Source organism: Lepisma saccharinum, chromosome 24 (assembly GCF_977018435.1).
Source record: "Lepisma saccharinum chromosome 24, izLepSacc3.1, whole genome shotgun sequence".
NCBI classification, from domain to species: Eukaryota; Metazoa; Arthropoda; class Insecta; order Zygentoma; family Lepismatidae; genus Lepisma; species Lepisma saccharinum.
This window is the reverse complement of record NC_139252.1, coordinates 59,395,688-59,420,214: the sequence shown is the minus strand read 5'-3', so window position 1 is coordinate 59,420,214 and position 24,527 is coordinate 59,395,688. Positions and strand designations below refer to the sequence as shown.

Below are 24,527 nucleotides of genomic sequence, written 5' to 3'. Positions count from 1 at the left end.
GTGTCTCTGTTGGAGTAAAGGGTAAAGAGTGTCCCTAATGAGTAGGGACACAAATTTATGGTAAATAAAAACTGAGGAGAGCGGTAAATAAAATGTTAGATCAGCGGTATATACCAGCGGTGAAAAAAAAATTGCACACACTTTTTTCATTATGAGAGGAAACAACATACAAAAGAGCTATAAATTGATAAACTACTTCATTTTTATATACTGTACACATACACAAGTACTTAGCTGTCCAACCAAAAAGAAAACATCAACACAAAATCACTTCATTTCTAAATTGCATATCTCAAGTGATTTTTTCATTGTATGTATTTAAAGGATATCCTTGCTGTCCAACAAATAAAATAATCACTACTGCACATACACAAACACATGTTGAAAATCACATGATAAACAAAATTCATTCATGACTGAACACAAATGACACCATTGTTTCCCTTGATGTGCGGGAACAGACTAATCTTATCGCTGCTACAGCTAGCACGTTCAATGAAACTGGAAGTTGAGTAGACATTCGGGGGAAGAAAGGAATGCAGCTTGACAGGGAACGAAGTTTTAGAACTGAGATTATGTGCATGGGAAATCCCAATTTGCAGCGTCTTCCTGATGTGATCGAAGATAAAACGTTCTTCAGCTGCTAGTGGTAGGAAACTTTAGGCAAACGTTTCGTTACAAATCGACAGTTTGCGCGCGCAACCTCGATTGCCGGTTTTTGCGTGTTTTCTACTTAATTTGATGATATTTCACGGTTATTTCGCGAAAAAGCGTTCATTTCGTGGAAAAGTACACATTTCGCATTACTTCGCGAATAAAACTCATGCATATTTTATCATTGGGGGTGTAGTTACGTGCAGTATGTTCAAAATTGAATCTTTTTTTTACATTTCGCGATTTCGCGCATCGCGAAAATTCAATGTCCCTACTAATGAGCTTCAGGTAATTCTCACCATTGACGCCATCTTCAAAGAAGAAAGGGCCAATGGCATCTTGGTACGTAACACCTCCCCAGACCATGACGCCGGGTCTTTTATCATCGTACTCGACTACCACATTTGGATTCGAATCACTCCAGTAAACACAATTATGCCTGTTTACACTACCGGACAGGTGAAATTTGGTTTCATCAGTCCACACCACACTCTGTTCCAACTGTGGGTCCTCTTCCAACTTGGTGAGCCACTCTTCAGCAAACTGCAGGCGGCAATCAGGATCATCTTTAGAACATTGCAATATGACACTTCTGCTACATGTTACAAGGTAAACCTGTCAGAAAATGCACTTCCGCTAGAAGTTATGGCGATTCAAGGTGTGGTCTACTACTTATGGGCCACCCGGTACATAAACATAAAATTATATAGGCCTATATTTAATTCTTTACACAAAATGACACTGTGGTAATACGGACAATTGCACAATAATGAAGACATGTGCTTTTCTGTTCTAGCAACAGTAAAATATATCTCAAATATACCATTATTCCAAACCATAATGTATATATTTTCTTATTCATATTCAAGATATTTTATTTTAACGTATATTTCCAATGCCTTTTTTATTATTATAGCCTAATTGATTAATTGTCCAATTCAATCATAAGCATGGCTTCTTGTGTTACAGAGAACTCAGGTCCTCTGCAAACTCACATCAGGCTTGTGATAGAAAGTGTCAACGGGCTGTACGAAGTGGAGAGGGTAAGACAATGGAATAGCTTCTTTTCGTAGTAAGCAAAGGTTCTAAACAATGCACTTCTTCAGATGTTTTACTTTATCAACAGGTTCTTACTATGTCTGCAATCAACCCTTGTACTCTACTTAGCACCTTTGATTAAATTCATGTTTTGAAATGTTGATAATATTTAATGCAATATGAAGTATGCATTTAAGCAGCGCCCTAAAACCGTTGCGTAGGAAACTTTTTTCCTCTCGGTTGAATAGTTATCGGCTTTTAAAAATGTGAAGTGGTACATGGCTTACATCGCACTCGGCCGCCATTATATCTGCACACGTGACCTAGGAGTCGCTTCCGATTGGTTATACTACGCGAGATGCTAAGAAAATGAGAACCGATTCTATCTGCGAATGTGAAATATGTCATGGCAGGCTCGTATCTAGAAATAGTATATTTCCTATTTCCAGGGGATCTCAGAATAATAATATAAATGATTAAATTAAATTAAACTAAATTAATGACATTAGGTAAATGTAAATTATTACGTGAGTAGGTAAAAAGACGATATCAGATAGATAATATAACAACACGTATTCATTATCTAGCTTCGATGTAGTTAATATCGCAAAACATTGTATAAAAACAACTGCTCTGGTCAAGCCCGTAGCCAGGATTTTTTTGAGGGGGGGCAAGCCTGAATGTCTATAATTAAATAATTAGTATAATTAATTAATTAATTTATATACCGCGTGAGGCACCTAAAAGTACCACCTGAAATAGCGAAGAAACCAGAAACAGTAGCGATGTGAGGTTTGCGGGAAACAATAATATCAAATGGGGCTCGTAAATTGGAGGTATGGGGTGGGTCGAAAAATATCGACAAATGGGGCATCTGGAGCAAAGTCATATTTTTTTTAATGGAACGATATACAATAACATGCATAATATAAAAGAGCACACGCAGAGAAACACAACGCCGTTGGTCTCATGCATCTACTGCACATAGGAACGAAGATATGGCCATGTGAAAATATGTAAACAAACCAACAAGTGGCCCACTTGACCGTCAGTACCACGGCATGTAAGACTTTTCAGGTGCCTGACAGAACTGCCTTTACGCAGAGCAAGTTTTGATAGCAGGTCCACGAGATCGTGTTAGTTCATAGCAAGCAGTCGTAGTGGTAAGAGCGAAGATTATGGTGTTCACAAACATAGAAAAAGCGGACATGATCTTGATTTATGGGGAATGCCGAAAGAATGCCTCAGAAGCCTACCGTGTGTACGCAAAGAGATATCCGGACAGACGACAGCCATCTCGACGTCTGTTTGGTAAGTTATTTATTAAATTAAGAGACACCGGAAGTGTAACACCACGAGCACGTGTGCGGAACAAGCCAACTACAGGTGAGGCAGGTGCAACAAATGTTCTCGCCGCTGTTGCTGTGAATCCGCACGTTAGCTCCCGTGAAATTGCCAGGGATACTGGGATGAGTCAGCGAAGTGTATTGCGCATTCTGCACACACACAAGTTTCACCCATATCATATCTCCCTCCATCAGGAACTTCACGGCAATGATTTTGTGGACCGTGTTCGGTTTTGCACATGGATGTTTCGACACGACTCACCCGATTTGTCACGTATCCTCTTCACTGACGAGGCAACTTTTACCAATCATGGAAATGTCAACCTAAGGAACATGCACTATTGGTCGGTGACAAATCCACATTGGCTTCGCCAAGTGGAACGCCAGCGCCCATGGAGTGTGAACGTGTGATGTGGTATAGTGGGTGAACATCTCATTGGCCCTTTTTTATACAAGGGACACTGAATGCTGACCGATACATACAGTTTTTACAACATGAGTAGTGGGAAAACCCATATTATAAACTCACGAAAGGAAGAGCTCCTCTCTAGCAGATTTGCTACACTTAAAACAAGCTCAACATGCCCATATGAGTTTTTTGCTCTAGTGTAAGCACCCTGCCTAATCCAAGATTTTTGTAAAAATGCCCTCATGGATTCCATGAGAAAGGAAGAGCCTTCTCAGATTGATTTGCCTATACTTACAAAAGGCACTTCTGTGAGATTGTTGTCCATAAACTTGTTAAAAATATGCCCCTCTTGAGGCCACACTTAAAACTAGGCCACCCACACACACCCACCCACACCCACACCCACACCCACCCACACCCACCCACACATATCTACTTCCGGTCCACTTCCGGTCCACTTCCGGTCTACTTCCGGTCCACTTCCGGTCCACTTCCGGTCCACTTCCGGTCCACTTCCGGTCCACTTCCGGTCTACTTCCGGTTTACTTCCGGTTCACTTCCGGTTCACTTCCGGTTTGCCTACTTCCGGTCCACTTCCGGTTTGCCTACTTCCGGTTTAAGTTTAATTGGACACCAGGCCCATCTTGCATATCTAGTACTAAGACAATGCAATATGCAGAGACCCTCTAGAACTGCTCCGTGACTCTCTCATTTCTTACATCATAAACATATGATTTTTCACCTATGAGAATAACAGTACAAATGGTGTCATCAGGTAATGCCTCATGGAATTCACAGATAATTTTAATGTTTGTCCTGTCATTCACCACAACTTGTTTTCTTTTTGAAGTGTTGATTACAAACATGGGTCTCTGTGCCTTGAATTCATCTGGAGTGTAATACATATCAGTATTGCCTGTAGTGACACGTTTGAAGGAAGAAAAAGCTTCATATAATTTGAGGAAATCATCCTTGGACATGTCTAAATTATAATTTTCTCTAGGAAATACCTCATTTCTGCCATTTTTAAGATATATGTTCTTGACGTTGCAGCTATCAAATTTACTTGAATTTTTTTCCTGATTATTGTGTCTTCCAGTCTGAAACAGTACTACCACAAAATCAGGCATGTCGAATTGAATACTGGAGAATGAATTTGTAGCATCAAATTCATAATAAGAACCAGATGCGGGCTTCTGTACGGATTGATATGTATAAAATTGCAGAGGAACCTGTGGATTTTTTATTATATCTGCTTTGTATTTAAGAGCATAACTGGCTTCATATTCAACAACAGGGATTCTTAACTCCATAGTCTGAATAATGCATTTGCCCTCATCAGGTAGGGTATTAGGCAGAGCTTCTCCTGTAGAGTTTAATGTGCTGTACCTCATCAAAGCATTGTTATCATTGGCAGCTCTTCTAAATGTAATTCTTAACCCACCCTTCCACATAATATCTTTGTAATCTGAGAAGAATCCTGGTAACAGGCGCATAGGAAACAGCACTGTGTGGCTCTTAGATAATATTTTCTCACCAGCTTCAAATCCACCTATTTGGTAGTATGAAGCCTCGGTTTTGGATAATTTTAGTGTGGCCAAAGCCGTGGAGGTAATGCCGGGATAATCTATTCTGTTTATAACAACGCCATGCTTTCTGATCTCAATTTCAGAGAACAGATGCGGCACAAAATTATCCACCAATCTTATATTAGAATTTGCCGGATAATCGGTACCATCGAGCTTTACAACATCAAATTTGATGTATAGATCTGCTCTGTGGGGGTGTATAAAGCCATCCCCTACATCAAGATCCACCTCTATCTCTGTGTTGGGTTGATTTAAATTTGCAAATGTCCTCCTGTTTGGGGGGAATGATTGCAGCTCATAACTCTCAATATTTTCCATTGTATGTATTTTTATTTAAATGTTAATCTCTATGATTGCAGTTGTTGTGGCTCCAGCAAAATCAACTAATTCTTCTTTTTCATTAGTGACCATCAATTCAATATTATCTATTCTATTATGACACACAGGAAAATATAATGTCGGGGATGGATTGTAGATGATGGGCTCCATGAATTCAGAATTAGGTTTGAATGTTGCAATGATGCCAGTTTGTTTGTGAGAGCCTATGCCATTTGATTTGGTGATCATACCCTCAGCCACATTACAGTGAATATTCAGAGTCTCTATGGCCAAGAATTTAGGTATATTCATAGCAGTGTGTTTGATGGCCGCTTCGAGTTTTGTGTTGTTCTCAAAGCCTAACAGCTCTCCTATAGTACCCAGATCCACTGTTTCTGTAGCAGATACAATCTCTACTCTGTGAGTGACAGAATTTTGACTTAACACTACACCTCTGGGTAACTGAGCATTTAGAGTGGACAGATTATACTGCCCTGGAGTGATGACAATTTTTTGATCACCAACTGCAATTTTGTTGTTGTGGTGTGTAATATTAGGGATCAAGTACATGCCATAAAATGCTCTGAGAGCTATTGTTTTGGAATATACTATATCATCATGTAATCTAAGTTTCAATATTGAATTTTGGCTGGTGAGATGGAATACCCCTATGATGTTTTAAATACCACAAGGCTTTTTGAAAATTTTCAATTGATGGTTTATTTATTTGAGACATATATCTAAGAACAGATAAACACAAATGTCCACAATTAACATCTTTGAAATTTTGAACACGGGCATTATTGTAATAAAGATTAGCTGATTTTAGATATTTTATTAAATTTTCAGGTGGAACACCTCCAAATGAATCAAACACAAATGCCTCATCTTTTAAATATTTAAGATAACAGATCCAGTGAGTGCCCTGATTTTTTTACTTATCCAAATTAACAATGCCACACTCTTTGTTGAGTGGTTGTTCTGGTAAAGAATCAGACATGTACACACCTCTAAAATGTTTGATGCCCAGTGGCTTGATTAAAGCTTCAATATCTTGGTTTGTAAGCGGCTCTTGTTTTTTTTAAACTTATTCATGGCTCTCTTAACACCTTTGCCTTTTTTCTCCATGGCCAGGTTATGGCGCCTCTGCTCATCTAATTCTGCCCTATTTTTCTTGGCATCTATTACTGTTTTTGCTATGGCAGCTGATCCCCCAGCCAAGCTCCCAACGGCCCCGAGAGCAGCTAAGATGGCAGGGATGGTAAATATGAAACCCCCCACATGTGATTTTTTTCTTGATTGCTGTAATTTTTTTAATTGGGGGGTGCTAAGCAACAATTTCATACCATGCCCTTTTGCAATACAAGAGCTTTTTTTCTTCCGCTGTTTTTTGGTCAAAAGACTGTCAATAGTTTTAAGAGATTTGAGACCTGCATAAGGTATTTGATACATAACACCCTTGGCCTTCATTGTAGGTTTATTATATACATATTCACAACCCCCACCCCAGTTTTTGTTTGGTGTTCATAGCTATGGTGGTCCCCAATGCTGCTATTTTTTCACTCAAAGAAGCATCTTTGCTTACAAATCTACCAAATGCAGCCTCTTCTAATTTCTTGTCTGCAACATGTCTCTTGTCAAGATCAGTATGTGTGTTGTATGCTATGTCATGGTCTCTACAAGCAGCATCTAGGGGATTAACACCAGGATCCCCTCTGTTTAATCTATGGTCCAATTTTGTGCCTGGACCACAATACTGATAGCCTGGAATGTGTAGTTCAAATGGCAGCTTGTTTATAATATCATTAACAAGCCCCCGACCCTCAGAAATATTCCAAAATTTAGGTGGTAGAGTATTAATAATTTTTATGAGATATCCAATCCCTTTAGGGTCATTTACTATAAAATTAGATAATTTGGTGCTTATCATGTCCATAATTCCAACCTTTTCATTGTAAAAATTGTGGTTGCCAGCATTTTCCTCCCCAGCTATCACCAATAACCTATCTATAAGTTTCCTGACATCATCAACCCACACAAATTCTTTGGGCAGGGTGTTGTATTGTTTGATTCCACTGCCAGTCTTGATTTGTGACCATATGGGCTTGATTAAATTATTGTATTTTGCCCCACTGCTAGACTTCACTCTTTTTTGGGTGGGATCATTGTTCTGGTATAGAGCATCTGATTTTATTAATATTTCTTTGTAATAATCATAATCTTGATCTGTATAGCTGCCAGGTCTCTTCCTAGTCATCAGTTCCCACAACCCAGGTGTGCCGGGGTACTTAACAAAAGCACCTTTTTCTCCGAGACGAGATTCTGAATATACAATCAGATCATCTCCCATAAATGTTACTCTGAAATTGCCAATTCTATGTATGATGCTACCATCACGCTCTGTGTCAGCATATAAGCCAAAGACCTCATCTTTGTTGTCTTTAGGTGTGGTTAAATATTTTTGAGCAAGAAGACCCAATTCAATAGGATCCTGAGTAGCTTCAATTCTTCTAGGAGCAACAGGACTAGGTGTATGAATACTGGAAAGTGGGGTGAATGGATAATCTAATATGTTCCTGGCAGCTACAGGTACAAGCTCTGTGATCAAATTTTGATTTTGCTCTGTAACAGTTTTGATATTCTTACCTAAATTATTAATAGCATCAATTACAGGCTGTTCTGCTTGTTTGTGTTTTTCATAAATTCCCCGGTTCTCTGATTTCCATCCCTTAAATCTCTTTACAAGATAATCTCTTAACTTAAGATCATCAATGATTGGCCTTTTCATGGTTATTTATATACGTCTCTACGTCTAGAAAATCGTTGATTTTATTTCTGTATTTTCCAGTATTAGGTGTTCTTGTCATATCAATTGTGACAAACCCATAACTGTCTTGATTCCAGCACCTGCTGCAAAACTTGGAAAAATCATTGTAGCTCAAGTCCCCACCTACATATTCATCATGTATGTGTTTGAGGTTGGTATGATCTTGATGAAACACACATATAAAATTGCTGTTGTCTCGGATCAGTTGCTTCGGTATTTTTGAAAAAGTCTGTGCCAGGTAGAAACAATCAATATTTTTGTGCCGGCCCTGTGTGAAGAAATTTCTAACCTTGTTTTGATTATCCAGTATAATGTCATCAAACACAACAACAGAATTATCGAGACAGTCATGAAGTGGCTTAACATCTGGTTCAAAAGTGGCAATATCCAATCCATCATATAGCTTTATCAGCTGCTGATATTTTAATTGTTCCAAGCTCTTAGAAAAGACATACAAGTGCCTGTTTTTCCAGTCTAACCAGTTGGGTGCCAATAAAAAATTATCAACCATTAGTGTAGTTTTACCACAAGCAGATGGCCCAACAATAAGACACCTAATATTTTCAGGCAGCAATTTGCCATTTCTCTTAATCTGCTGTTCAGGTTCTGGCAGCCTCTTTATAACATCCCAGGTGCTCATATTATCACTTTGTCTGCATCGATCCAGCTGTTTTCCGGATGACCCAGCCATTTGACAAGTAACTTGTTGCCTTTTCTGCGGATGATTTTTTCTATGAGATATGTGTCAGGCTGCTTAGTTTTGCTGAGTTCTTGTTCATAGAACCTGCCTTTGAGAATTTCTCCTCGGTGATCCTTTATTATATATGTGTTAAGGGTCCCGGGTTTAACTTGAACCACTGTAAATAATTCAGTGCTCCAGTTTCTTGTAAAGCCTCTTTTGAATAAGTGCTTATATTTGCTGATTCTTACTTGATCACCCACCCTGTATTTGGCCTTTCTTATTGTTGGCTGGTATCTAGGATAATAAACAGTCCTGATCAATTTTTGCTCATCAGATGAAGTTACTTCGGAGGGTTTCATGTTGATTGTGGAATGGACCGAGTTGTTATATTTATGTAGAAGTTCCGGAAGAATATTAAGCCATTTATAATTACCTTGAAGTGTAAATTGTTTATACATAAGATTTTTTAAGGTTCTGTTGAATCTCTCTACAATTGAGGCTTTGAGGTCACTGTAACTCGAATAATGTTTTATTGACTGGCTTTTAATAAATTGTTGGAACACTGAATTATAAAATTCTTTGCCATTATCTGTTTGCAAATAGCGCGGGGATCTTCCACTCTGATTGATGATTGTCCTGAGGGCTTCTGTAACACATTTTCCAGTCTTGGATTTGAGTGGCACCGCCCAGGCAAATTTTGAAAATGTGTCTATTACAGTGAGTAGATACTTGTAGCCCTTGTTGATTTTGTCTAAGTTTTTCAACTGCCCACTTGCCAACTCAATCAAGTCGCTCTGCCATAAATCATCTATGCCTTTTGTGACTACTGGCAGTCTCTTAAAATTATGTCTGGCTTGTCTGTGTAATTCATCAACAACTAGACATAATATGAAAACAAGAATATTGCAACTATGGGGTGTTCAGCAGCTGAGACTGCAGGATTTTCTAAATATAATTTGTCTCCTATTTGTATATTAAATTCCAGAGAGCCATCATCTTCAGTATAGGCTGTTTCTAATGTATTGGGGTCTGTAAAATCCTCTAACTCCACACTGGTGATTTTCACTTTGTTATCAGCATTTGTTATTGATAAGGTGGGGTAGTGGTGTGCCTGTGGTTGAAGCCAATATTTGATCTTGATTGGTCTCAGTGTGCCCCCAACAAAAAAACTGGTAATAAAATTGTGCAGGGGACAGCATATATATTTTGCCACCTGGTGTAAATGGAGAATCATATTCTTTGTTGGGGATGCTGTACAATTCAAGAATTACTGAATGTTTTGGATTCTCGATTATGCCTGTTATTTCCTTTTCTGCTGTGAGCAATCTGCTTGTTACAGATTCAAGGTGCTCATTGATGGTCCTAACAACATCATCATGGCCTGGCTTTATTTTTATGTCCACGACAAGTTTCTTGTATTGTTGCACAATCTCTTGTAGCTGGGTTGCAAAAACAGACAGGGCATTTGCTTGATTGGATTCCATGGTCCCTAGCTGTTGCTTGATATTAGCTACAATTTGTTGCAAATTTTCAACAACTGCCAATTTTGAATTTTGAGCTGTAAGATCATGGACCTGTCTTCTGATATCCTCAAACAGGGCATGCAGTTCATTAATATGTTGATTGGTTGGTAGAGTGGCCACTGTCTGAGTGAGTTGTTTGATCTCTGCTTGGATATTCTTGATATCTTCTGATTTCAATATCCTATTCACTGCCCTCTTAATATTTTTAAGTTCCTGTGATGTGGGGAGATTTGATACTGTATTTTGTAAAAATTCAAGTGCCAATTTTACATTGTTTAATTCAGAAGCATCAGCCACATTTTGCATAGCATTTTGGAGCAGGGCTATATCTGCCTGAGTGGGTGTGGATTGTTGTAAAATTTCAAGTTTTGTTTGGATATCATCGATCAAGTGATGAAAATGAGATAGTTCAGATTCAGTGTTGAGGTTTTCAAGCTTTGTGATTTGTTGCTGGACACTAACAAGGGTATCTACAATCCCAGGCAATCTGGATTCTAGTACATTTGCCAAATCACTTTGCACTGCTGCTATTGTACCTTCAAGATGGGTTATGGAACTTTGAATTTTTCCAAAATCTTCATATGTTTCAAGTTGCAGCTTGATATTTGCTACACTCCGAGTTATTGCATTCAAAGCATCAGAAGATGGCAAGTTGTTCATAAAATTTTCAAGTGTCTCAATTTTTTCTTTAACCTCGGCTATGGCATTGTTCAGAGGGTCCAGATTAGGTATCTGGAGTGACTGAATCTGTTCCTTTAGAGTGGAAATCACTAGATCAAAATCTTCTTGTGACTTTATGCTTTTGACAATTGTTTGGAGCTGTGTCTGGACATTATTTATCTGCTCTTCCAATTGCTGTTTCAATTGCTCAGAGTTGGTGGCCTGGGTCTTAAATTTGGCTTGAAGAGCTGCTACAGCTTCTTCCAAACTTTGAAAATTATCTAATGTGGCCAAGTCAGTATATTTTTGAAGCAGCAATTTGAGTTCAGAATCAATTTTAAGAAGAGGGTCCATGCATTGTGATTGCAAATTTGTAATTTCTAATTGAAGACTGGCATTGAGTGTGGTTTGTAAAGCTTGTAAATCACTTCTTAATTTCTTGACTCTGACATCAAGCATCAGAATCTCATCACTGTGATCTTCATGCCTTGTATGGCCAAATATATCATTAGGCATTTTTGTTTTAGCGGTTATTTATTATAGAGTATCTGATTCTTAATTCTATAAAAAAAGATATAAGCTTGTCATAAGATCCAGGGACCTCAATATATAAGCAGTCACCAGCAGAAACAGTATATACAGTGCCAGAAACCATGTTTGAGTGCTTAATTCTGTAAATATTTCTCCCTACTGAAATCTTGACATCACCCTCAGGAGTTGTAATAAATTGCAATTGCCCACCTACAGGTAATTGATAATGATTTAAATTATTGTTAAATATGTACAATGTTTTACCTGTTTTATCATCAACTTCTGTAAGTATGCTGTTCAGATGAATAATTAACAAGCCACTCAGTTTAGACAGCATATCAGAAGAGGGTTGTGGTGTTGGCAGGTCCATAATAGCCTGTTTTTTGAACCCAAATAAGTTCATAGGCATGTTTATTTATTTCAAATCATGCTCTGTAATTGGGCATTGATTGCCATTTTTCAAATCGCAATGCCCCCATGGTAGAGTATGTATGCCACATGACAAAATGCATCTCTTATCATCATGTGGGTCCAGAGCCACTTTTCTTACAATATTTGAAGTCAACAAGTGATCCACACTCTGAATTCTATTTTCTGATGTTTTGATTGAACTCTGTGATTTGAGGCAATTTTCATAATCTTCAAATTTAAGCTCTTTGTCAACAGTTACTCTGCCAATGCCCTTGGCTTTTTTGACAACAGCACTACATGTTTTAAAAGTGTACATCTTGGCACTTAACCCAGCAAATTTCACAATAACATCACCAAGTGTCTCATCTTTTAACTTGCCAGGCACCTTTTTGTTGTGGGGTTGAATATTCAGATGGCCAGGCAATTCACTTGTATCAAAATATTGAAACAATTCAGGCCGTGACATATCTTGATAAACATCTTCTGTTTTAATATCAAGAATAAAACTATCCGTATCCATGTACATCAATTTTACACGATCACCATAAAAAGGTTTCAACACTTCATAATACAATGTTAACATATGTAATTTGGACAATTCCAATATCACAGCCCCTACATAAATAGGTTTATCAAACTTAATTTTTGTTTTCTTCATGTTGAAAAGTGCCATGTGCTCATCATAAATTCTTCTATAATTGAAGTTGGGTTTTGCAACCAATTTTTTGCTCCGGCTGGGGTCAGTAATTATTTTAACATCGGTATGTTTTCTGACATTTTCAATTGTTTTGCCATACACTGAATTCACCATCAATTTAAACAATGCCTTATCAAATTCGCTTTTTGCAGATGTTCGAAGCTCTGTATTTGTATCAATGTATGGTTTCAACCATTCTGAGTGCCTGAACCTCAAAACTTTTCCAACTTTGGTTACTTGAACACCATGTTTCATCAGGAACTGGAGGTTTTTGTAATATGTGACATAGCCCTGTTTTGGCTCCAGGGTCATCATGAGCTTCTTCTGTTTGGAGCCAGGTGAGCACTGAACCTCGGGAATTGGGGGCAGATCAGAAAATTTGTTGTGTAAATTATCTGGAATTGTCAGATCAACCTCTAAGAAGAGGCCATAGTCACTGTCATCAAAATTCTTAAGATCCTCAATATTGAAATCTTCAACCCACTCAAGCCCTGCATATGGCAGTTTTTGCATCATAGCGTGACCATAGAGGCTGTTGGCATCTACATACAGTATATAATTTGATGGCCGTGCTGGATCATAATCAGGCAGCATAATATGCTTGTTATTTGCTCTGGCATATCTCTGGGAACATTGCACCATCCCCCCTCTTATACCTTTCTCCATAAACAGATACGTATCTTGATCGTGGATCAGATCCAATTGCTTTTTAGTGTTGAAAAACATTGCAGCCCATGCTAGGCCCGGGGCACTGAAAAAATACACTGGGTCCAGTCCATAATTTTTCATGGAAGATTTTCTGAATGCCTGTATTATATCAGCTACGAGGGTCGTATCAAGTTTCGAATATGCCTTGTGATAATCACGAAATGTCTTGCATTTTAAATTGTTCCACACCAACTGGACATGGTGATAATCTTCATCACTGATTCCAGATCCTCTGATTTTGCTGTAAAACTCTTCTTGCGGTGGCAGAGAACACTCATCAAATTTAGAAAAATCTGTAACATAGTCATATGGATATACACCCTTCCGCCTAATTAATTCCAGGTCCTGATTTGGAAACGAGGCACGTGTGATTTTTAAGTCATCATCAGGTAATTGACTGGCCAGTGTAGCCAGGCTAGCAGGTAAAAATCTGCAAGAATCAAGAAATCTTAATTGAATAGGAACACCATCAACTTTAATTATCTTGGTAATAGCAATATATTTTTCATCATTTTCAGCTAAAATATTTAAATTCTGCTTGTCAAACCCCTCGTACCTGATCAAATGATGGAAATCATAATTGGATGCTCCATGGCAAAATATGGGGATAAATCTTGGTCTCTTGATCTGAATATTGCAGCTTTTACACAGGGCCATTAAGAATTTACCATTTGTATGAGAATGGTGATGTACCTTGATATTTGCATCTGAAAATTCACAATCACATACCGGGCATTTTTCTGCATTGTTGAAATCCTCAATCTGTTCCTCTGTTAAAAGCAACATAGGCTTTGATTTTAATAAGATGTTAGATGCTATGTCACGGCACTCATTTTCTATTCTATGTGCAAATTCTTTGACGGCATTTGGTCCCATGTATAAGTATGGCTCACTAGCTACACCATCCCGCATAACTGTATAACAAAAAATGGAAGGTTCATGTAACTGGTATGGTGTAATTGAGGATTCTTCAGGATCTGGATTGCAGAATGCAAGAGGTTTGAGGTTCGATTCAAAATCATAGGCAATAAATGCTGGGTGTTCCAACAAGGCTTCAAACTTTTTGAATTTGCAATTTTCACTTGGATTGGGCATCACCATATGAACAGGTTTATGATTCCCACAGTATTTCAGATGCTCAAGTAACTTGTTTTTAGCAATTTCTGCATTCCTTTCACGAACCCCATTTATTATTTTTTCACCATCAAATACAGTTAAACATCTTCTGCACAACTTGAATATTCTATTAGATTTGTCTAGTTGTGTTCTGACTAAAGCTTCAAGATTATGTATTAGAGTGTAATGATATGTGCCATCTTTTTCAATTAAGAGCAGATCAATCGGAACAGCAGATTCATCATCAAGTATACTGATTCTGAGAGGTGCTATCAAGCAATTGCCAGTGGAACAAATAAATACATTAATAGATAATTGTTTGCCATTGATGTGCCTGGCCCTTTTTTCAAATTTGTCAATATTCTGAACAGACATCGGATATTCCAAACCCTCCATTGCATCGTCAAAAAGATGTTCATGTTGCTTGTAATAAGTTATTCTTTCAGGATTCCTTGAAACTGGATACAAAACAGCTAATATACACCACAAAAAGCATTTCTGGTCGGTATTTTCTATATTAACCACGGCTCTTTTGTTTTTGATATTGTCAGGTAATGGCAGATAAGTGGAACCTTGTAATGGGCTGAATTCAGAAATATGAACATATAACTTGTGTGGAGAGCCGCATAGGCTCCATCCAGACTCTTTTGCCGCAAATTCAGAGTGTTTAATATTCAATTGATTTATCAAGCTGCTTATTATTGTGTCTGAATTTGAATATACCGGTACAGTTTCTGTTATGTGGGGCTGTGTAAATTTTGTGCCATTTGATTTCTTATATTGAGAATACAATTTCAGAGATAGCTTATAAGAGCCATTTTGTTCATTAAGAATTGCCTGCAGATCAGAATTTATACTGTTCAAAAAATTCTTAATGTCACATCTTGGCTCTGATACAAACCAATAATCCCTAAGTTGGGCATTAAAACTGCTATGGATGGGTGCATGGCGTGGCTGCTTTGCAGGTCCAGCATTAACAGGTGATTCGTGCTTTCTTTTCAGACCAGATGTAGATGGTTGTGTTGATGACTGTGCAGAGCAAGTATCTTTATGTGTATACGTGAAGTATTGCATGCTGTATTTTCTATTGCATTTGGGGCAAATTATTGTGGGAGTTCTGTATTTGTCCGGGTTACAAATCTTTTGGTGCTTGGCCCAATTGGGGCTGGATATATTCTTATTGCATTGATTACAATATTTTTGATTCGGCATTTTTGTTGTTGTTTATTATATACAATTTCTTGGGTTTCAATTCAAAACTCTATGCTGGATAAAAATATCAGTTGGGTTCAACACTGTGCTTTGTGTGTGTGTGTATGTGTGTATGTGTGTATACACTTAATATTTTTGGCTTTGGTATTTATATACAATTTCTTGGGTTTCAATTCAAAACTCTATGCTGGATAAAAATATCAGTTGGGTTCAACACTGTGCTTTGTGTGTGTGTGTATGTGTGTATGTGTGTATACACTTAATATTTTTGGCTTTGGTATTTATATACAATTTCTTGGGTTTCAATTCAAAACTCTATGCCGGATAAAAATATCAGTTGGGTTCAACACTGTGCTTTGTGTGTGTATGTATGTGTGTATGTGTGTATGTGTATGTGTATGTGTGTGTGTGTGTGTGTGTGTATGTATGTGTGTATGTGTGTTGATATTTTTGGCATTGGTATTTATATACAATTTCTTGGGATTCAAATCAAAACTCTATGCTGGATAAAAAAAAGCAGAAATAGGCCACAACTTGGCCACAAGTGGACCGGAAGTGGACCGGAAGTAGGCAAACCGGAAGTGAACCGGAAGTGGACCGGAAGTGGACCGGAAGTGGACCGGAAGTGGACCGGAAGTAGATATGTGTGGGTGGGTGTGGGTGGGTGTGGGTGTGTATAGGTGGGTGTGTATGGGTGTGGGTGGCCTAGTTTTAAGTGTGGCCTCAAGAGGGGCATATTTTTAACAAGTTTATGGACAACAATCTCACAGAAGTGCCTTTTGTAAGTATAGGCAAATCAATCTGAGAAGGCTCTTCCTTTCTCATGGAATCCATGAGGGCATTTTTACAAAAATCTTGGATTAGGCAGGGTGCTTACACTAGAGCAAAAAACTCATATGGGCATGTTGAGCTTGTTTTAAGTGTAGCAAATCTGCTAGAGAGGAGCTCTTCCTTTCGTGAGTTTATAATATGGGTTTTCCCACTACTAACATGAACTGCCTGTACTATTGGAGGACATACCACTTCAGACAAGGAGGGAAATGTGGTACCAACATGACGGGTGCCCAGCTCACAGTGCAAGACGCGCTACAGCATGTGTGGAAAATACATTTCCAAATCGTTGGATTTGACGTGGAGGGCCTGTAAAATGGCCGGCTCGTTCCCCAGATTTGACACCGTTAGACTTTTTCCTGTGGGGAAAGCTGAAGGACATTGTCTACCGGGATGTGCCAACAACTCCAGAGGATATGCAACACCGCATTACTGCGGCCTGTAGGGAAATTCCCTACGAGATGCTACATTCTGTGCAACGATCTTTGCGTGGGCACCTCGTTGCCTGTATCGCAGCTGACGGCCACCACTTTGAACACACACTTCGACAGGTTTTCGCTTCTTACGCAGTGGTTCTTCGACATACTGTCATGGTCATTTTCATTATGCTGTAACACTGTCAAATACATGGTGCTGACGATGTCTACTGTATTTTTTCTTCCTTTAACACGTTCTGTCTTCATATTGTCCACTGGCTTCCGACATCTCATACTTGTACATGCCGTGGTACTGACGGTCAAGTGGGCCACTTGTTAGTTTGTTTACATATTTTCACATGGCCATATCTTCGTTCCTATGTGCAGTAGATGCATGAGACCAACGGCGTTGTGTTTCTCTGCGTGTGCTCTTTTATATTATGCATGTTATTGTATATCTTTCCATTAAAAAAAATATGACTTTGCTCCAGATGCCCCATTTGTCGATATTTTTCGACCCACCCCATACCTCCGATTTACGAGCCCCATTTGATATTATTGTTTCCCGCAAACCTCACATCGTTACTGTTTCTGGTTTCTTCGCTATTTCAGGTGGTACTTTTAGGTGCCTCACGCGGTATAGTTATTTATAAACATATATAAACAGATTAATTTGCTACATTTATAAACTAGCAAATTAATTCCTTTAACGACTCGTTCAAAATGTCAAGAAATTAGATAGGTGAAATGTTTTTCATTATTGCACATACATTTATTTAATTATTGCACATACTTTTATTTTGTTTTCATTGCGTTATGTTTTTATAATGGTGTTAATCTAATAATGGTCTCTCGAAAGAAAATATTTCCTTATCAGAGTTGTAGCTAGAGATTTCAGCGCCCAGGACGAAAATTATTTTCGCACCCTATCTAGATGTAGCTTGCATACTTATACCCCGTCCCAGCTAACTGTGGAACAAGGCCGTGCACAGTGTCAGAGAAGCGAGGGAAATCTATTGGCCAGAGCCAAGCAGTAGACGCTGATGAGAAGGCTGGTAACGTCAGTCGCATTCCGTTCCTCTCACGTGTCCTTTGGTGGAGCCGTCTCGCGTCACTACTTGCGCAGTGACTTGTTTTCGTTTGCCTGCTCCACAGTTAGCTGGGACGGAGTATAGGCATTGTAGAAATTTTATGTGCCTACTCTTTTCCGTTGATTAGAAAACTTAGCATTCAAGAAATGTGGGTAATAAAAGGACTGTCGGTTGCAGTGGCGGCCGGCGGCAATTATCATGGGTAGTGCCAACGTGATCAAGCAATCGAAGAAAAAACACTCCGCAATGTCCCCCCTCCCGCCCCCTCCTTGAGGTTACGCCACTGGCCGAGATGTTTATGCTCGTTTGGTAACGTGGAATACAACATGTGTTTAAGTAATAACGTACTAATCCGATTCATCTTCACTCACTAACCTATCTTTATACACCACAGGACACTTCCCTAAAAATATAACAATTACAAGAGGAAAGGAAAAACAACTCCTATCACCTTCTCCTCCCCCATGCACACGTATTCTAACTGGATGTCGAAAATATCTTTGTTATGAAAAGAAATTTTCGAAATGCCAAAGGAAACTCGCATGGTCTGGATGGCCCCCTTGGTGCATCTATCTATTATCAAAAATGTTAATTTAAGTTTGGAAAAATACTAGGTTCGTTTCTCCAAAAGTAGGCAGAAATTACTTTCCGTCTTACAAATCAGTCGTATTTAGCGACTTTTCTCTGGAGGTGGCAACTGTGTCAACACTGCGAAAGTTCCCTCGCCGTGCCAGGCGAAGACGGACACGGTTTCTTATGGGCTAACTCCGCCCCCTGCCACTTTGTTCTCGGCTCATGGCGGAAATGTTTCTCGCGGAGACATCTTCAACCCTCTGCACGTGTGTCAACTTGGTTAGGTCCATGGGTTAGGCCAGCTCTTGGGCGGCACGGACTGTTGCCTCGCGAGGGTACGAACGAAACAGCTGGCGATGCAGTGAGGAGGTTGGGGCGGTCGTCACGTCAGCTTGACCGATTTGCAAGATTCGAATCTCCTTGTCTGTAAACTATCAATGTATTCATTTAACAATACTTGGCGAGGTATGCGTTTCTTCTGAGTGTAGTGCCATGGCACGGCGGCTCTACCCCTTGAGCCGCCGCTGGTCGGTTGTGCATCCCGCACCATGTTCATTGAAGCAGTATGCGTTATTGTTAATATCTGCAAAACCGATTGCAAATTAAAGATACCTAGGTGGAGGGAAAAAAAATGAGAACCTCCTTCTGCCATAGGAATATGTACCCCGTATGTGACCACCAACGCTATGGAATTATCCTTATTGATTGATTGATTGATTTATCTTATTTTGCTTCGCGTTTTGTGCCTCTTGGCTAATTTGCGAAGATGAGTGATGAAATTATTAAATTGATGAATGGACATTCACAAACAACCAAGCCCGAGCGGGATTCGGACCGTGGGGGAATTATCCTTATAATGAAGAACATGTCTAAATGTGAATTAACCACAGAAAGAGAACATATTCTCATCAAGACTGCAGTTCGAAAAATAGAAAACAGGAAGTAAATATTGTGAACTGTCCCCACCAAATTGGAACATTTAGTAGCTTCGCATTAATGGTTATAAAATTAAAATTACTAAGTATAGTAGAGTGCAGACTTCTAGAGACTGGCTCTCTCCACAGACAACCCATTCATTTATACAAGAAGAACAATTTAAATTCTTGCAAAATCTTAAAAATTATCCATGTCATTTTTGTAGGTTTCTATCAAAATATTTCATGGCTCGGAGAGGGGTGGGGGCATGCCCCCCCTGGGTACGGGCTTGTCGAATAGAAAAAAAATTGAATATTTATTGTCTGTAGTTTCCTTCCAGGTAGTACCATGAAAAGAAACTAACACATCTGGGGCTGACGTCATATTGAAGACCTTGCCATAGAGCTGGAACAACGGATACAGCAACAAATTTGGATATCATACAAGTCCTTTAATGTACTTGACATTATACAATAATTAAATACGTTTGCACACACACTGATGAATACAAAAGCCCACATCTGACAGGCTAAATGAAAATGTCCTTCCCGCTGACTCGAGCCGACATGCACCATGCAGTTGTGTTATGAATATCGCACTCCCAGAATTCCGCATTCTTACAAGAAGCTTGCTTGCTTTATCATGGCTCACACCGCCTATCCTTTGCGGTTTCTAGCCATCGGGACTTCACAAGAAGCTCCCAGCGGGAGTAAAATAAAACAAATGAAGAGCGGAAAGCAAATTACACACAATCTTAAACATTTATTGAATAACAAAAATACCGTTAGATCTAAAAGTAAAGTTCCTGATTTATATTTTATTCATACCTATTATTGTAAGAAGCAGTGTGCATAAATCTTCTTTGAAACTACCCTTCACAACCATATGATCGCAATATAATTCTTGTCTTCCAATAAGTTAGGCAGAAATAAATAACTCGATTATACAACAAGTACTAAAAAAGTATATTTTCATTATTTAATTTCAGTACTTGGTAAGACTTTCGGGGGGACGGACCCCCCTAAATACGTCCTTGGTCATGGAATATGCTATAGCATCAAAATGCTACATATTTTCTTCAATTTACACGGTAGAATTCCATCGTAGCGGAAATGTTAAGGTGAGGAGGGACAATTACGCACCAGTTGTGCATTTGTATTTCTATATCGTCGGATTGGGGAATGCTATTTTAAAAAGGATTTAGTATGCAAGAGAGTATGAATTTCTCTCCATGTTGCAAGTGGAAACTGTTTTTCAAGTTGATTAGTAAGCTAGACACGATGTTTGAAAAATATGTTTAATAAGTGTTTACAGAATCCCATGTATTCCTTATGGGACATCAACTTCAACTTCAAGTTACGACTCATCAAATGGGAGTTTCGACTTTTCCTACTGCTATGACATAGTTCAACGTGTCCTTTTTCCGTCCATGTACTTTTCTACGTCTTTGGATGTTTGATATTCCCGAGAGAACGAATAAAATGATGGTCCCATAAACCTAATGCATTTCTCCTTGCCTCATACGGCCATCCTGGCAGTGTTGCCAAACCTGATGTGCATAAAAGAGCTACATTTCACCATTAATAGAGCTAAATATGACTTTCAAAGGAGCTAGATTAACGAAGGCTGCATAAAGTGCCTCCTAGGGTAATTTTAGGTGTCAGAGGGGTGGGGGTGCTGCTATTACCGTTAGCTTTAAAGTGATGGCAATTTATTCTTAGTTTTCACCGCCCAGATTTGGCGGCATCACCCATCCCAATAATCACGTGCAAAATGTACACTCATCGCAAAGGTCGGTCTTTATGGGCCGGAGACAGTGGTGACATCATGGTGGGGCGGAGGGCGGGTGCCACAGTTCACAGTCAAACGAGTGCACGAAAGAGCCAGATTTGACTCCAAAAGGGTGAAGTTGGCAACAGTCATCGGCAGCTGCCCCAGCGAGAAAGACCTAGGGGAAAATGTCCCTCCTCGCCTTAAGAAAAATGCCACGGAAAATGTCTTCGTCTCAAGCGGGTCTAACACTAGACATACATTGGCGTAAATCTTTCGTGAACCAACTCCGCAACTTGCTGAAAAACAATAAGGGCTAATTCTATTGTACTATTGTTTATTTCAGGAAATAGATCTCTCTATTATCGTCACCCTACATTGGCAGGACAAAAGGATCATCATCACCGAGAAAACCGGAAATAGGAAAGCCAAGCATCCAGTAGAACCAGATGACGCGGTGAAATTTTGGACTCCGGACTTCCACATCAAAGGAATGAAAGAGCTTGGCAGCACTGAGTCTGCTAAAACCATACAGTACCTCCTGATGTCGGAAGATGCAACACTGACTCTATCTGTAATGTGAGTATGTGGGCTCAAGGTGTTTGAACTTGAAGGTCTGTTATAAGAGTTGGGGGCTGTAACTGCAAATTCATACAGGGTGAGCTCAAGTTGTTTGAATGTCTGTTATAAGAGTTGGGGGGCTGTAACTGCAAATTCATACAGGGTGGGCTCAAGTTGTTTGAAGGTCTGTTATAAGTGTTGGTGGGCTGTAACTGGAAATTCATACAGGGTGGGCTCAAGTTATTTGAAGGTCTGTTATAAGTGTTGATGGGCTGTAACTGCAAATTCATACAGGGTGGGCTCAAGTTGTTCTAAGGTCTGTTATAAGTGTTGGTGGGCTGTAACTGCAAATTCATGTGATGGTGGGCTGTAACTGTAAATTCATACAGAGTGGGCTCAAGTTGTTTGAAGGTCTGTTATAAGTGTTGGTGGGCTGTAACTGCAAATTCATACAGGGTGGGTTCAAGTTGTTCTAAGGTCTGTTATAAGTGTTGGTGGGCTGTAACTGCAAATTCCTAGAGTGGGCTCAAGTTGTTCGAAGGTCTGTTATAAGTGTTGGTGGGCTGTAACTGCAAATTCATAGAGTGGGCTCAAGTTGTTCGATGGTCTGTTATAAGTGATGGTGGGCTGTAACTGTAAATTCATACAGAGTGGGCTCAAGTTGTTCGAAGGTCTGTTATAAGTGTTGGTGGGCTGTAACTGCAAATTCATACATGGTGGGCTCAAGTTGTTCTAAGGTCAGTTATATGTGTTGGTGGGCTGTAACTGCAAATTCATAGAGTGGGCTCAAGTTGTTCGAAGGTCTGTTATAAATGTTGGTGGGCTGTAACCGCAAATTCATACAGGGTGGGCTCAAGTTGTTTGAAGGTCTGTTATAAGTGTTGGTGGGCTGTAACTGTAAATTCATACAGGGTGGGCTCAAGTTGTTTGAAGGTCAGTTATAAATGTTGGTGGGCTGTAACTGCAAATTCTTACAGGGTGGGCTCAAGTTGTTTGAAGGTCTGTTATAAGTAATGGTGGGCTGTAACTGTAAATTCATACAGGGTGGGCTCAAGTTGTTCGAAGGTCTGTTATAAGTGTTGGTGGGCTGTAACTGCAAATTTATACAGTGTGGGCTCAAGTTGTTCGAAGGTCTGTTATAAGTGTTTGGTGGGCTGTAACTTCAAATTCATAGAGTGGGCTCAAGTTGTTTTAAGATCTGTTATAACTGTTGGTGGGGTGTAACCGCAAATTCATACAGGGTGGGCTCAAGTTGTTTGAAGGTCTGTTATAGGTGTTGGTGGGCTGTAACTGTAAATTGATACAGAGTGGGCTCAAGTTGTTCTAAGGTCTGTTATAAGTGATGGTGGGCTGTAACTGCAAATTCATACAGGGTAGGCTCAAGTTGTTTGAAGGTCTGTTATAAGTGTTGGTGGGCTGTAACTGCAAATTCATACAGGGTGGGCTCAAGTTGTTTGAAGGTCTGTTATAAGTGATGGTGGGCTGTAACTGTAAATTCATAAAGAGTGGGCTCAAGTTGTTTGAAAGTCTGTTATAAGTGATGGTGGGCTGTAACTGCAAATTCATACAGGGTGGGCTCAAGTTGTTCTAAGGTATGTTATAAGTGATGGTGGGCTGTAACTGCAAATTCATACAGGGTGGGCTCAAGTTGTTCGAAGGTCTGTTATAAGTGTTTGGTGGGCTCTAACTTCAAATTCATACAGGGTGGGCTCAAGTTGTTCGAAGGTCTGTTATAAGTGTTGGTGGGCTGTAACTTCATATTCATAGCAGCCATAAATTGATAAATACTCATTAGCAGGGGTGTCCACAGGATGGATTCATGACGCGCCTGCGTCCTGGTAATTTTTTGGTGGGACAACATTTTATAGTTTAGCTACCAGTTCTATACATCTTCACACAAAAATGGGAGGATCGTTTCGTTTGATTGACTTGTTATTGATTTTTATTAATGGTTATTACGTACAATTTTCATACATACCTGTGGGTGATTTCGGGGATGGGGTTGAAATGAAACACCACCTCTTATGCCTTTAGAATCGGTTTGTAAAAGGGGGGGGCATGCTGGTCGCATTAATACAAGCTTTGTGAAGCAGACAAACCGTTCATAATACGGTTCAGTGCACTAACGATGGCAGTGAACCTGAAGAGAAGTCTAAGAAAAGGAATGGTTCGTTTTGAAACTGTCGTTGCTTGCATGTTTTATAAAATGAGGAAATTATCAACAAGCAGTGGCGGCGGTTAGGGGAGCGAGGGGGCAATTGCCCCCCACTTTTTACCACTTTTCCCCCCACGCTATGCGAAATCATATATACAAAGGGAAATATATTGACTTTGCCCCCCCCCCCAGTTTTGGCACGTTGCCCTCCCCCGTTTTGGAACCCAATCGCCGCCACTGTCAACAAGTGTGCTGCAAAAACTTTTTGCAACATAGGAAGTTATTATTTATGTAAAATGATAATTCAATCAATGCCAAAGTAATATACAATATACATGTAATATATTGTAAACAATACCTGAAGTATAGTCTTCGCGTTTACTTCGTTAACGTCCAAGAACTGAAGGAAGCCGCCGCCGCGAACGCGGGTGGGGTTTATCGTTTACTCCACGTGGAGTCTCAGTCACATGACTGCGAATACGCTGTTGCCGTAC

General features: G+C 39.5%; 1 protein-coding gene across 1 annotated transcript in view; it reads left to right on the top strand.

Annotated features, from left to right (window-relative positions):
- The first annotated feature begins 1,604 nt into the window (after positions 1–1,604).
- LOC145978194 (glutamate-gated chloride channel-like) overlaps positions 1,605–24,527 on the top strand; it is an 87,589-nt gene continuing 64,666 nt past the window's right edge. The window contains exons 1-2 of the mRNA XM_083110636.1: positions 1,605–1,697; positions 21,664–21,891. Of these exons, the coding sequence (XP_082966762.1) occupies positions 1,605–1,697; positions 21,664–21,891 (321 nt within the window). The remainder of the gene's footprint in view (positions 1,698–21,663; positions 21,892–24,527) is intronic.